This window comes from Tamandua tetradactyla, chromosome 1, assembly GCF_023851605.1.
Source record: "Tamandua tetradactyla isolate mTamTet1 chromosome 1, mTamTet1.pri, whole genome shotgun sequence".
Lineage (NCBI taxonomy): Eukaryota > Metazoa > Chordata > Mammalia > Pilosa > Myrmecophagidae > Tamandua > Tamandua tetradactyla.
The window spans coordinates 222,224,833-222,241,306 of NC_135327.1; the positions used below are offsets into that span (position 1 = coordinate 222,224,833).

General features: G+C 35.3%; 1 protein-coding gene across 7 annotated transcripts in view; it reads right to left on the minus strand.

Moving 5' to 3' along the window:
- WAC (WW domain containing adaptor with coiled-coil) overlaps window positions 1–16,474 on the minus strand; it is a 67,345-nt gene that overhangs the window by 22,749 nt on the left and 28,122 nt on the right. For all 7 annotated transcript variants that reach the window (XM_077152934.1, XM_077152894.1, XM_077152915.1 and 4 more), the window contains 3 exons: window positions 8,089–8,195; window positions 3,785–3,900; window positions 3,107–3,219 (listed from right to left, as the gene is read on the minus strand). In XM_077152934.1, coding sequence (XP_077009049.1) covers window positions 3,107–3,219; window positions 3,785–3,900; window positions 8,089–8,195 — 336 coding nt within the window. The remainder of the gene's footprint in view (window positions 1–3,106; window positions 3,220–3,784; window positions 3,901–8,088; window positions 8,196–16,474) is intronic.

Sequence of the window (16,474 nt, forward strand, 5' to 3'; positions counted from 1 at the left end):
AGGTTTTCTTCCTTTAAAAGATACTATGACAAACAGAAGCCTTTACGGACAGATATAACCAGAATAGCACCAGGCCTGATTCCCAAAAATCCTTCCATCACTTGAATACCTAGGACTTTCATTTCCTCCACCAAGAAAATTCCCTTACAGTTCTGTATGGCTACAGTTAGTACATCAAGCATATTCAGATGAAGATTAAAAATGATACTTTTAACATTTATAACTTTAAAAAAAAGCAGCAATACTACAGAACCAAGGAAGCTATCTATGGCTATAGCAGTTCTTTGTTCTCACAACTACAGATTGAATAGTTATAAGGCAATGACTCTGATTGGGGCTGATTAGTATACATTCCATTCCATCACCCCCCAGCTGTCAGGACTAGGGAGAGGAGACGTTGCTACTGGGTATCTAGTGGGGAAGGACCAGGGATAGCACTCAACATACTAAGATGCACAGGACAACCCCCACAACAAAGAATTATCTGGCTCAGTTGTCATTAGTGCTTCTGTTGAAAAAACCCCAAGATTTCTCTATTGATGGAGTGATCAACCCATGAGACACAGGTCTGATAAAAAAAAAAATCTAGTAGAGGTCGTATCTAATTAAAAATTGTATCCACACAATTTTCAAAATCAAGTTATGCTAAACATCAACATTTTCTAAAAATCTTATATGGTACATTGCAAAACAAACAAACAAACAAAAAAACCTTGACAGAATCTACTTTTCTATTTTTATCTCTTTATATGTAAAATCTTTCCACTCCTGCTCCATCCTCCCCCTCATTAATGGACAGTTTAGAACTACAAGCCTCACAGTAAGTGAACACCAACGTATTTAACACATGGGAAAACTCTGCCAACATTTTTCAGATAGTCAAAGTTAAAACCCACAAATGGCCTACTAATTTTATTTCCATACCAAGCATAGCTCAACAGATCAATGTTAAAAAGAAAAAAAGGATAGGGGTGGGGGTGGGGGATAGCTTAGGTGATTACTTCAAAAAGAAAAAAAAAGTAATGCAGACTACATTTCAAGCACAGATCCAATGTGATCATCTGCAAATCTAGGAATTTATCTTAAGGGAATAATCAAATAAGTAATCAAAGATGTGAATCACAACATGGTTTATAGCGGGAAAAAGTCTGGAAACACCCAAGTATCAATAGATAGGGGATTATTTATAAATGAAGGCATAATCAAACAATATAGTCAATCTAACAAATGTACAATTATAAACTGTTATGGAAACATATCTATGAATCCATGAAATATTATTATCAAAACAGCTTACAAACAGTAACAAATAATCTTATTTTTGGTGCAAAACACACTATAATTTTTATATGCATTTATATATACATAGAAAAAATATATATACCAAAATGTTCCTAGGTCAGGGGATTAAAATTTTTTCACCATCACCTTCTTTTTTGTTTTTAAATAATGAATATGGCTTACTTCTGAAATCATGAAGAAAAAAGCAAGATAAAGACCTCATTTTTGAAAGAAAAAGATGCAAACTTAAACAATTTAAAAGACACACACAACTCAGATTTTTTTTTTCTTAGAGGTGGTTTATTAAAAAAAGAAAAAATATTTCACTTCCCATCTATTTTTCTACCAGATCTCTAATTCCTTCCTTCATTTATACCACCCAAAGGAGGAGGAGTGACTTACTGATTGATTACTTTGGAAAGAAGAAAGTAGACGCTCAGCTCTGCTCTTTTTTCTCTCTGGGAGTTCTCAGCCACCAAGGGGAGAGGCCTGGCCCAACCCAGGGCAGCCTGATCCTGGGATCAACTTAGTTGGCATTAGGCTCTTATAAACATCACATCCTCCAGCCTACATCTTCATATATTAAAAACAGGTGACTTTTTTAAACCTCATTTGCCATTCTTCCCATATTGCTCTCCACCCCCCATTTGTTCAGAGGTCCTCAAGCTGGGTGCGTTTTATTTACCTCAAGAGGAAAATCTTTGTCTCAGTTCTAACTGCTTTTCAAAAGTTGCAGTTACTTAAAATATTAAGTGAAATGGGACTAGAACCCAAGCCTTCTGTCTGAACATATAATGTTCGTAATTCTACTTCAAATAAATCATTTTCTTTTTAAGAACTAAATAAAATGTCACCAATAGGTTTTAGAAGACTAAATGTTTCAAAGAACTATCTCAAACATGTAGCTTAGCAGAATTATATCATTAATTTATATCCCCTTAAATAATTTTTACCATCAAATCAAAGAAACCAATATCCCTCACTGTGACCACTGTACCAAATATGCCCTTCACGTTTTGTTTTGAGTTAACACAAGAATTTAAAACACCGAAGAATTCTTAGAGAATTTAAAATTCTTCTCAAAATTTAATACACCACTAAAGGACTCTATGTGGCATTTACTTTTCATCTGGGGCAAAAGAAGCCACTGGGAACAGAACATCTTTAGTGAGGCTTTAAATTTAGAGAATAAATTCAAGACAACAACTGTAACACTACTCTGTGTACTGTGAATAAAATTTGGCCTCCAGAGAACAGTATGGTTTGTAAATGAAGACCGCCTTTGAACAAAAGGGGAGAGAAGCTTTCCAGTAGGCATTTCAATAATTTGGGGGAGACTTAGAATAGAGATGTTAGAGAGACCTATGACTGTGGCAAAATTATGTTTCCAAATATAAGATAAACAAGTTTCTCACTAATTACACAAAACACCAACAGATACATCTCTATGTCAGTATCTAGATACTAGATTGAAACTTAGTGAGTTTTAGAAGGAATTTCAGTGTCCAGTTTAAGAGGATACAATTCAGGGGGAAAACGCTCCGTTTATAAAAGAAGTCAAATCAAAACGAATTTTTTTTCAATCAACACAACTGCATTACTTTCATTTAAGGCAGTGATAACTATCTATACTATTCTACTCTGCATTATTTCCTTTTCAGTTAACTTTTTAGTGGAGGTTGGGGAGCAATCCAATCAATGCGAAAGAAATTCTGCCTAGTTCTATTATGTTAGTTTACATATGCAGATGGATTTGCATATAAGTTAACGAACTAAAGGAATGAACTGAACATTAAACTGTTTCAAAGACATACTTAATACTTACTTCCACCGGCAAACCCACTGGTGGCTGTTGCTTGCATCACCTCTCTTCTGTAATCCCTATCTTTTGGGAAGCTATTAACTGCCATCTTGTTTGCTTCTTTTTGTCTTTGCTCTCTAAAAATAAAAATAGATGAACCCATAAGATCTACGATAAGTATACGAGTCTCCATAGAAAATCTCTAGTAAAATGCTTAACAAAATAGTACACGGAAAATAAAAGAACAGAACATGGCCATAATGTAGTTTAACTGATGTGGGAAATGGTTTGCAGCCAAGAGAAGACAGATGGCAAAACTGTAATTATTTACACCACTCAACCAAAACTCTGCCATGCTAATATCACATATATGCAGGAAATACCTCATCAATGTCCTGTAAGAATTATGAAGATGTCTATCACAAATTATTAGGAAGATACACATGCAAATTAATAATATAAATTTTTCTGTCAAATATACTGACTTCTCACAAGGTTCATATATACAGCTGCTTATCCATCTTAGATTTTTAAAGTAAAGAGAAATTGTGGGACAATGACCACAGACGAAACTGTAATTAAAAGGGGGAGCAAGGAGTATTGCTATAGGGAACCTAAAATTACAATGTTTAATTCCATAAAATGTCAATCTCTAAAATCAAGAATAAAAAATGTTGTTTAATTTAGATTAAAAGCAGATACCTTTCAAGCCACTCTTTTGGTTTTTCCCACTGTGAAACTTCTGTTCGACAATTGTAGTAGTATTTTTTTCCAGAAGAGCTAATGTGCTCAGACCAGTCATCTGCAGAATCATAAGGCTTAAAAATACATTTTAAAAATCAGAAAATGTTAATACTATTTAACTACTTGATATGAAATGTCAGTAATTTTCAAACATACATATGGAAAAAGACTCATGAGATAAAAGTATCCTGACCCAGAATGTAATTATTAACCACATTCTGACTTCAGAAAAAATTATAAAACTCCCATAATCATAATCTTAGTTGCTGAAATGTAGTCACATGGGAGCAATCCCATTCGTAACTGGGTTCTCTAATTTTATGGGTTCACATGGGTTCTAAGATCTTTAGAGGATAACTATAAATCCTGTGTGGTGCAACAAAGAATAACCTGCTTGCACTTACTATTACATAGTGGAAAAAGGCACACCAAAAACTATAATAAACTGTATTACAGAAAGTAATTTTTAAGTAGCATATTTCTCTTACATTATTCTTCTTTTAAAAGAATTCATTTCAAAATATGGGAGAAGGTACAAGGAAATGTAAGAATTCTTTTTTCTCAATATGCCAACCATAAACGATGAAGTGGGAATAATATGTAACACTTGGATCAAGATGGCATTTACTTAATTTTAAGGTAAAACAGAACACTTCTTCTTAAATATTTTTCTCATTCTAAAGATAAAATAAACACAAAGTGTATTAAATGCCATCACTATGTTTGCACTTTGAAGTCTGAGACTGGTCAGTTAACTAGAATCTGCCTCCTATAATGTATGGGGTCACCATCATCACTCACGTTCCTGCAACTATAATTTGTCTTTCAAAAATTCTCAAATATGCTCTCCTGCACATATTTTACAGGCACTATATAATTCTGATGAAATGAGAAAAACCCGAGAGGCCCAATTTTCATGGAACTGTTTCTAGAAATGAAAAGTTTAATTGTCTGCATTGGCCCTAGGAAATCTGGTACAACTCCAAGTATTCTCATTGAATTTGTAAATGAAATAATGTTATACTATGGTAGCTCTTTCTTCTGGATTCACCACAGTGTAGAGCGACACATTTTAAAACCTGAAGAAAGGAACTCTTGTTTCCTATTTCCTCCTCCCTCCATCTTAATTTTATCAATTAGGAAACAAGCTGAGAGAATTTGTCAGTTGTCCACAGACTACAATATTCATTAGTGGTATAAGAAAGGACCAAAATTCAGGTTTCCAGATGCCCATTATTTCTACTAAATCAACACCAATTCTAGAAAAGCCCGAATAATCTTGAAGGCAGTTGGAGAAATATTCTATGTTCTGTCTTTTGCTTATGCTCTCAGGTTTACCGGTCAAAAAATTATTTACTATCAGCTTGGTGTCTCCCAATTTCAAAAAGCAGTAACAAATTAATTCTTAATCCTCCTAGCTTCCAGAACTGTACAACAATCAAGCTGGAGAAACCCAATCACAAAAGATCAAAATCAGGAAGTTTTTCTATCAACTATCTCCACCCCTATACCCTAAATCATGGTGCAAACTGAGCCCTTTTATGGACCTATCTGCAAGATTTGGTTTGTCTAGAGAGTAGTTAAATGGGATTACTGGTTTGGTCTGCGAAGGAGAATGAGATTTAAGTTACTGGGCAAAGGAAACTGGAGGACATCCATGTGACCTAGGCCAGCAGTGCTCTTCAAAGTGACGGTTTGTGCCAAGTTCAGGAGAAGCACAATGCTTTCTTCAACAAAAGTCTTACTACTTTAAGGAGAAAAAAACCCAGTTGAACAAAATAGTGACTTAATGGCAGTGAATATACTCTCTCCAGGACAGCTCACATACCAGGATCTTGAAAAGCACTGGTCAAACACACCATACTGGTTTTGCTACCCAGCATATCAAATCCTAGGGTAGTACAAGTTAACATCTTACTTAACAAAACACGTTCCAAGATACAAAATTACAATCACATACCAGTAACTTTAGCTTGTCTTCCCCTCCCCACTTCCATCCTCAAGAAAGAAATTAAGAAAAAAAACTTCATGTAATGAGGTGATTACTTCTTAAAATACTGTTGTGTGGCCACAGATGATAAATTTCTTGATTTAAATAAATCAAAGAGCTAAATTGAAGTTAAAAAAAAAAAAAAAAGCCTGCATACGCCCTTAGTTTCCTACATTAGGCTTCCAACAGTTGTCAACATATGCTCTAAAGCAGCCGTTTTCTAGATACCCTTGGAGGACTCCCAAGATCCTTACAGAGTATCCACCAGAACAAAACACCATCTTCACAGTAAGACTGAAAATTTTCGCCTTTGTCATTATCATTGTACCACAAAAACATGGAAGTTTCTCCAGAGGCTATAGGACATTTGATAATCCAACAGCACATGCAGAAGCTATATGAAAATCCAGGTATTTTCTATTCAGACAGGTATGAAAAAGATGTGCTTCCTTTTGTTTCAAAAAATAGGTATTTTTTCATAAAAACGTTACAGGTGTTAACATGTAATTGTTAGTAATTGAGATTTTTTAAGCGAATTACTTTAAAAGTTTTTCAGCTCTAATTTTTAATATGGTTAATATTGATAAGACCACATAAACAAAAACTTCAATTTTCAGAGTGAAAGCGAGGTTTGGAAAGCAAAAAGACTGAGAATGGCTGCTTTAAATGAACACTATCCATTCATAATGGATAGTGCAGCACCTAATAGGGCCCCTCCCTGCATGCAAAGTGCCTTTTAGGCTTTTTATAAGAATACTGCTTTTCTCTCCTCACAAAAGCATCTTCTTTACCATTCTATCTCCTAAATATAGTCACAAGCTTCTTCTCTAAGTTAAACTAAGGAAAAGAAACAGTTAATCTTGCAATGAATTTATGAATTATTATTAAAGAACAGCTCATTAATCTCATCATCAAAGATGGCCCTTTGTAAAGTTAACAAAGGTAACAAATACGAATTGTTGGCATTTATAGGAAAAATAAGGTGAAAATGATCAACTGATTCATTTAAAACAGTATCAATGCCTCATTTTATGAGTATGCCACAGCAATATAATTTACTTTACTCAGACTTGAGCTTGCACTCTTCTTCAACATTACCTCCTTTACACGATGACCATACACCGCCAGGCTGTAAACACGATTTTAGCCAAGTCCAAGGAAATTTCCAAGAATTTTTTTTTTTAACAAGTTTCAAGTTTTTATAACAAAGTATTTTATGGAGGCCTAAGAGTTTTCTAACAAATACCTATTATTTTTTAATCTTCACCCAGATTTAGACAGATTTCAGAAGACTCAACTTAAAACCTCCAGTACATGCAGAGACTATGTAGCTGATAAAAGGAGTTGGAATATGAAGGCAAAGTCACAAAAGGACTAAATTTAAAGACCTTCCCAACAAATCAAAAGTACTCCCTAGTATATAGTGTGTCTTTAGTGGGAATAAACATTTTTCTCTCTAATGAAGAAATTCAGAGCCCTTTTTATGCTCTTTTCTCTGTACGCAACATATAAATTCCAGGTCTCTTCAACTGGCTGAGTTACATTCAATCTGTTAGGGAGCATTCATTATATACTTTCCTCAGCCAAGCTGCGATCTTCCCTCCCAAGTGCTCTCAGAGCAACTTAACACGCACTGTTCAAATTATTTACTTATTTCCTTTTTATCTCCCCCACAGGTCTGAAAGCTCCTTTAAGATAGGCCACGTTTACTTAGTTCTATCTATCTACATGTCTGGAATAAGCGGAACCTTTATTTTAGATATTTCAATGAAATTTGTGGCTTCAAAAAATTCAAACTATGAGTAACAGTTACTTCATTAAATTAAACTTTTGAAATTAATTGGATTTCATGTCCCTAAGGACAAGGACCTCTATAACCATAATATCTAGTAGGTGCTTAGTAAATATATGCTCTAAGGAGATTATATATTATGGAAAGCAAGCAAGCGCAAGTTTAACCATTATAAGTAAAACTACAGAAGTTCACAGCCTGAAGTTCTTCAGATACAGCAAACAGCAAAATTTTGCTTTCACAGGAATGATGACAAAATAATGCTAAAACAGTATTTTCAAAAGACTATCCTTAGTTCAACTAATAAGGTTAGCTCATGAATAGATACATTTCCCTAAGACAAGGATAACTCTAATTAAAACATTTCAAAAACAAATGACATTAGAGTTGACAGAATTTGCTGTGGGATTTTTTGTTATAGATTCCAAAAAAGAAAGAAAGAAAGAAAGAAAGAAAATCAGGCACATTTATAATACTTACTGCATCTGAAGTTTTGCTTGGATTATTGCTTGGATTAGAAGAATGTGAATTTGAACTATGAAGAGCACTGTGGTTGTGTGAATTTTCTTGTGGAGAGTAACTGGTCCCTTAGAGAAATTAAAAACAGTGAATTACTGCTAAGTTGTATTTCATGTCTGTTTACCATCATACTAGAGAACATCTGTATATCCCTAAATCATCATTTTACATAAACATAGGAATATATCCATATTCATACTCTTTAATATACACAAACTATTTGTGAGCCTACTAAAGATATGGTTTAAAGAGTATATACACTAACTGACTGATATCTTATAGAACAGTGTCCTTTATACTATGTTAGATGAGCAAAACCTCACCCAAAACACTTCTAGCATCTTCTAGTATTTATGTATTTTATAAACATTTTATTGGGAGAAAATAGAATCACCATGCAACAAGAGAAAAAAGGTGCAAAAATTCAAACGATACAGAACAAGTCAAATTCATCCAATATTTTTCAATTACTTTATGAATTCTTAAGTAGTTCCCCCAACTAGCTTTTTAATAATTTTGCCAATTTCTCAGTTGAAACAGCATCAAGTTTTCAAAAAGCTAAGTCTCAAGAAAGGGACTTTCAAGATGGTGAAGATGGCATGGAGTGTCCTCCTAACAGGACCAAATCTGTGAAAAAACTGCTTCAGAATAACTCCTGCACCTTAACAGTCTATGCATCACAAAGATCAGAAAGAATAGCTATTATTTAAAGAAAAGCCAAACTATGAAAATCCATACTTGCAAAAACATTGATTAATGATGCAAAAAGGTTCACTACAAAATTCTCCCGTTAGTATTTCAACTTTCTTCTACATATTTAGGTGTCCTTCAGCAATAAATTGACATAATTCAAGTTGTAATTAAAATCACTGACTCGCCAATAGTTTGAAGGCTACATCATAATGAATAACAATGAGTTGAGAGCAATTTAAGTGGTTAAGTGGTCTAGGAATTAGTTAATATAACCAGAGTGGTTAAGAGTAGAAACATAAAAGCATTAACTAATTTCATCAACAGGAAAAACTAAATGGGTAAGAGGGAACTGGGTAGCAGAACAGGCAGATGAAGACTCTAATACATCCAAGTGGAAATGGTCAACAGAACTCATGGTACTAGGTATTCCCTTTTCCATTAGAAGCAAAAGGTAGGAGATACTAAATTTGTCTTGTATATAATAAACAAGCACAGAGTGAAACAAGAGTACAACAAGAGAAAAGGTAATGGCTGAACACAATGAAGGAACAGAAATAGGAGTTTATATACTATACTGTTTATACACTAGTAGTAGAGGTGATATTTACACAGGAATTTCCATTAAAATGTCAACAATACAGAGAAAAACCAATCTTATTGATTAAAATGAAAGCAGATTAAACCATCAAGAAGCCTAGATCAGATGCTCTATTTTGACATTTATCTGCATATTTTTGTACAAGTTGGTTTATAAGCTTAAATCTCCATATCTATGAAATATAAATACCACCTTAAAGACATGACAGATAGAGAATTCTAGGAAAATAAGGTATAATATGAATGATGTCTGCTGATCTGTCCTGAGGTTAAAATCCAGGGATTCACTCCACTTCAGTGGTGTTCTTAGAATCAATGAAAATTCGACTATTTACAAGCATTCCAAATTAATTACATACTTCTGGACAAACAGTATGCCTTTCACCCTACTAATAGATGCTATCAGACAGCTTTCAGGTCTATATATGGGTTTTCAGAGGGCATGACATAATAATCAAGGAACCTAAGCTTCAAGGCACACTAGCTTAAGACTCTGGAATCAAATGACAAGAAAACTGAACCAGTTGTTAAGTGGGTACTCATTTACAGAGACAGGAATTTTTGGATAGGGACCAGATTATAAATTCTATAGAATACATTTTATCTAGACCACTTATTAAACATGAGACTTCATGTTTGAAAAAAGTGAGAAGATTAAGATCAAGATAGTTTAGTAAAAAACTACAAAGATTCTTAAACAGAGTCCAAATACAAACAAATGGGGTTTTATAGAAAACATAATATAGTCAGATAGGCAACAGATCTTTAGGGTGTCAGCCAGAAAGATGCCTTGTATAAAATGAAGTCTGGGTGAATTTATCCCAGAAAAATATGAATATCATAAGATACGTCTCTCATGATTAAAAATTAGAGCTTATATCATAGATTACAAATGTTTTGGGGGTTAAGTACTTCATTTGCACTTACAACATCCCCGAACTAAAGTAAAAAAGAGGCAGAAGAGCAAAGTGATAACTCATACTCTCTCCCCAGGGGGCAGAGGAATGATGGCAGCGGTAATGAATTTCCAGAGCCATACCTAAAAGAAGTGCTTATAGTACAAATTTTGGTGGGGGACTCATTTTAATAACTCACACGAATTCTGTATCTTACCTCACAATGAAATCGTATGTTAGGTAACATGTTTTATTTTTCTCTTCCTATAACAGAAAATCTAAGGCTGAGAGAAAGAATAAGTGATCTGCAGAAGGTAACATATCCAAAGGAGAGCAAAACCATAAAACCTGAACCCAGGATTCCAATGCCAAATCCAGAATTATTCAAGTGCACAAAAGAATTATGCCTGCCTGTGAGAAAGTCTCAAGGATACTGTTAGACCTAATGAAGTAAAGGAAGCAAATGGTCCAGTGCCTTTATGCTTTCTGTACATTACACCAAGGAAAAAAACTGGCTACTTTCAAGGAAAAGAAAATTTCTCCCCAGGAAAAATAAGATTAGTGGAAAAGGGGGTGAAATTGCTCTTCTGCCTCTTTTTACTTTAGTTCAAGCTTAAGAAATTAAAGTTAGGACTGATAAAGCAAATCTTAAAGGCTTATAAGAAAGGGATGCTAGTTAATATTACACAGTTGAGTGTGGGTATGGGAGGAGGGGAATGATCAATGGGTTTTATGTTTATGCTTGCAACTTGAAGACCCTTTAGAGTAAGTGTGCTTAACCAAAGGACGTGAAACAGATATGCAACAACACGGTTGGGTACCACTGTCAGAAAGAGTCCAAGAATAGGCTAATTACAGCCTGCTGGGTAGGTCTTTATAAACAAGTTTTATTAGGTCACAACCGTAGCCAATCACAAGCATTCTCTATAGCTCCTTTCTCTCTACTAGATGCAACAGAGACTATCGCCTTGCAAGACTAGTATTTATCATCTAGCCCTTAAAGAAAAATCTGCTGACCCGTGGACTAGACAATTCTAGTGTTGCCTTCAAACTTAAAACACTAATGTACTACTATACTGCAAGATACTGACCATTTCCCTGACACAATCTTCAATATTTAAAAGGTAGAAAAATCCTTGCTTGGCATCTTCGAAAACTTCAGAAGCCAGATCTTAAGGTTAAAAAGAATATATCCCTACATTCTGAGAAAGAGAAGGCCTTAGGAGAATACTCTGGGAAACAAGCCAAAAAATGTAGCAAAACATACTTGACTCAGCAAGAAATAGGTATTAAGCAATTAGACTGCCCTCTCATTTAGAAAACGGAACTTGGATATTATAGGGAGAGCAGGAAGAAGTATATATAATACTATATGCTTTGAAACATGCACCCAGGTTTCCAGAAGGTAAAACGACCCGTTTTATTCTTCTCTGGAACCTCACTTTTCACGGATTCTGGAACTGTGAATTTGCCTACTTGCTAAAATTATGTGCAACCCCCAAATCAATACTTCTGAAGTTTTCACAATTGTTGATGGACATGCACAGAGCAGCAAAAAATTTGAGTGGCTTGACATGCATACTCCCAACTGAGATCAAACAAGGTGATGCTCTGCACTCTTATTTCAATTTTCATACTATAAACAAATATACTTTTCATGCTATATTTAATGTCACAGTGTTCTAGCTTGCTAACTGCCAGAATGCAACACACCAGAGATGGACTGGCTTTTAATAAAAAGGGATTTATTTTGCTAGTTCTTCAGAGGAAAGGCAGCTAACTTTCAACTGAGGTTCTTTCTTACGCGGGAAGGCACAGGGTGATCTCTGCTGGCCTTCTCTCCAGACCTCTGGGTTCCAACAACTTTCCCCCAGATGATTTCTTTCTGCATCTCCAAAGGCCTGGGCTGAGCGAGTGCTGAAATGAGGTATGCTGAGCTGCTTGGACTGTGCTATGCTGAGTCTCTCATTTAAGCACCAGCCAATTAAATCAAACATCATTCATTGCAGCAGGCACACCTCCTAGCCAACTGCAGATGTAATCAACAACAGATGAGGTTCACGTGCCATTGGCTCACGTCCGCAGTAATAGAACGAAGTACCTTCACCTAGCCAAGTTGACATCTGAATCTACCACACATAGGTTTTGCAATTTTGTGCTTGTTGATGATTTTGCTGTTTAAAATGGCCCCCAGCATTGTGCTGAAGTGCTGCTCTAGTGCTCCTAAGCACAAGGAGGCCATGATGTGTCTTTTAAAAATACGTGTGTTAGATGGGGTTTGCTTAGGCACATGTTTTAGGGCGGATGGCCCTTAAATTCAATGCTATTGAATCAACAATACATATTAAATAAGATGTCTTTTAACAGAAATACATATAAAACAAGGTTATGTATTGATTGGCTGCTGAAAATGGGACCAAAGGCTTGCAGAAACCTAACCCTGTATCTCTCCTTGGACCAACGGTTTAGTATTTGCTAATTTAGTGCTCACAGAGATTTCTAGAATGTAACTATCATGAATAACAAGAATTGACCATATTACGGCATTTGTGTCCCTATTCAGACTATGACAACCATTAGAATTCACTAACAGATTCTCAGTCCTAGAAGTTAAGTCCCAGTGCCATCTACAAATAACTGGGAAGAACAGATATACCCATAAAACTAAAGGAAAAATGTGAAGGACAGTATCACACTAAACCTTCTGAAACCACCAAAAGCAGGCAACAGGAAGAAAAAGACTCAATAAGGTTCAGCAGTAATTCTCAAATATTAGATTTCAAGGTTGCACAGGTTGCACCTCACCGAGACTTTGACTCACAGTACATGGGATGGGACTTTGAGATCTGAAATTTTAACAAGCATTCCCCAGATGATTCTGTACCGTGAAATGCTAAAAAAGTTAAATGGCAGAAAACACTCAAAAAATCTCCCCTGAAAAGATGGCAATATATAAAACCCACTGCGATTATGCCCATTTCACTGGCTGATGATCAAACTCTATACACACAGAGCTACCCATGTCTTCCCACACTCTTATTTATGTTTATCTTCAGGGTAGTGATGAGGATTTTACATTTTAAAAAGGGGGACAAACACTCTGGAAGGCAGTTTGGAGGATCTTCAGGAAGCTAAATATACAACTACCATCTGATCTAGCAATCCCGTTACTAAGTAAAGGGAACTGAAGGCAAGGACACAAACGGACTTTTTTTTTTTAAATTTTTAGTAATAAAATCAATCAAGATACAATTTGTGCAACTCCACACTTGGTGTGCAATCAATGGCTCACAATATCATCATAGTTGTATATTCATCACCATGATCATTTCTCAGAACATTTACATCACTCCAGAAAAAAGAAATCCAAGAAAAAAAAAGAAAAAAACTCATACATATCATACCCCTTCCCCCTTTCTCTCATTGACCGCTAGTATTTCCCTCTACCCAATTTATTTTAACATTTGTTTCCCCTATTATTTATTTATTTTTAATTCATATTTTTTACTCATCTGTCCATACGGTAGACAAAAAGCATCAGAACAATGCACAAACCAATATTTATAGCAGAATTATTTATGATTGTCAAGAAATGTAAACAGGGTGGGCCACGGTAGCTAAGCAGGCAAGAATGCTTGCCGGCCATGCCAGAGGACCCGGGTTCGATTCCTGGTGCCTGCCCATGTAAAAAAAAAAAAAAAAAGGAAATAGAAACAGCCTAAACGTTGATGAGTGGCTAAACAAGCTGTGGTATATACATACAATGGGATATTATACAGCTTTAAGACAGAATAAAGTCATGAAGCATGTTAACAATGTGACTGGACCTTGAGAACACTATGCTGAGTGAAATTAGCCAGAAACAGAAGGACAAACACTGTATGGTCTCACTAATACGAACTAGCATTAATGAGTAAACTCGGAGAATTTAAATTAAGAACACAGGTTATCAGGAGATAGAAACAGGGTAGAGACTGGGTAACTGGTGCTGAAGGAATACAGTTTGTGCAACAGGACTGAGTGTAAAAATTCAGAAATGGAAAGCACAGTAAACACAAGTGGTGAAAACGGGCATCCTTATTGTGTCCTGATCTCAGAGGAAAATCTTAAATCATTAAGTGTACTTTGCTGATTTGGGAATGTCTTTAGACACCTGTTATCAGATCAAGAGCTTCTCTTTCTAATGTGCTAAGAATTCTTTTCTTAAAACATGAATGTTTATTGAATTTTATAAAATGCTTTGCTGTATATAATGAAGCATTATATATTTTTCTTTCTTATTCTGTTAATGTGAATTATAGTGATTGATTTTCAAAAAGTCAAGCCAGTTGTACATTCCTGTAATAAACTCCCCTTGGTCGTAATTAAAACAAAACATCAATTTCAAACAGAATCGAGAGGTTGTCCTGGAGGTTATTCTTCTTCATTATGTGGATGTTCCTTTTTAATTCGTGGTGTGTTGGAGTGGCTGGAGGAAAGTACCTGAGGTTTCTGAGCTGTGTTTCAGTAGCCTTGATTCTTGATTGTGTAACTATGTAGTTTTTTCAATGTGACTAAGTGATTGTGAAAATCTTGTGTCTGATGCTCCTTTCCCCAGCGTATGGACAGATGGGTGGAAAAATAAATGAACAGTGGGGGGGGGGGGGGGGAAGGAGGGTAGAAAATTGGGTGGATTAAAAATAAAAAAAAAAGAAGGGGAACACATGTAAAAGAATGAAGTTGAGCTGGGACCCCTTCATCATATCATAAACAAAAACCAACTCAAAATGGACCATAGACCTAAATTATAAAACTCTCAGAAGAACATGTAGGCATAAATCATTTTGACCTTGGGTTAGGCAAAGTGTTCTCAGATATCACATCAAAAGTACAAGGAACAGCAAAAGAAAAAAAAAAAAGTACAAGGAACAAATGGTGCTTCCATGAACACTGTCCATCCTCAAGAAAAAGACAATCCACAGAATGGGAGAATACAGCTACATATCCCACATCCCATAAGGGACTTTATAAAGGCTCATTTCATTTTACTGTACTTCACAGATACTGTGTTTTTTTACAAACTGAAGGTTTGTGGCAACCCTGTGTCAAAAAAGTCATCAGTGCCATTTTCCAACAGCGTGTGCTTACTTTGCCTGTGTCATGTTTTAAGTAAGGTGTGTACAATTTTTAGACCTAAGGCCATAGAACACAGATTATAGTACAATGTGAACATGACTTTTATATGCACTGGGAAACAAAAAAATAATGCATGTGGCTCACTTTATTGCAGTGGTCAGGAACCAAACCGACCATATCTCTAAGATACGCCTGTATCTAACTCTACTTGTAAGAACTCTTACAATTCACAACAAAACAGACAACCTGATTTAAAACTGAGCAAATGTGAATAGACATTTCTGCAAAGATACACAAATGACCAAAAAGCACAAGAAAGGTGCTCAGCAACATCACCATTATGTAAATGCAAAGCAAAGCCAAAATGGCATACTGCTTTACACCCACAAGGACAGCTATAGAGAAAAAGACAAGCAATAGCAAGTGTATGAAGATGGAGAGAAACTGGAACACACAGACTACTGGCAGAAATGGAAAACAAAGCAGTTGCTTTGGAAAACAGTCTGGCAGTTTCTGAAAAGATTAAACTTAAGAGTTACCATATGTATGACCTAGCAATTTCACTATACTTATATACCCAAGAGAAATGAAAACACGTCCACACGAACATTTGTACACAAATGTTCACAGAATTATTTCTAACAGTCAAAAACTGGAAACAAAGAAAAAGTATATCAACCGATATACAATGGATAAATAAAATATGGTACATATCCATACAATGAACTATAATTCTGTGATAAAGAGGAATGAAATACTAATACAACCTGCAACAAGGATGAACCCTGAAGATATTATGTTAACTGAAAGAAGCCAGTTACAAAAGACCTTATGTAATCCCATTTATATGAAATGTCAGAAGAGGCAAGTCTACAGAGACAAAGTTGATTAATGGTTGCCCAAGGCTAAGGGGTATGTATTGGGGATAAAAGCGGAATGACTGCTAATGGGTACAGGATTTTTGAAAGGAGGTAATAATAGTATGGCATGTGAACTGTATCTCGATTTTAAACAGTAGCCTCTAAAATAGATTTTTAAAAGGGGGG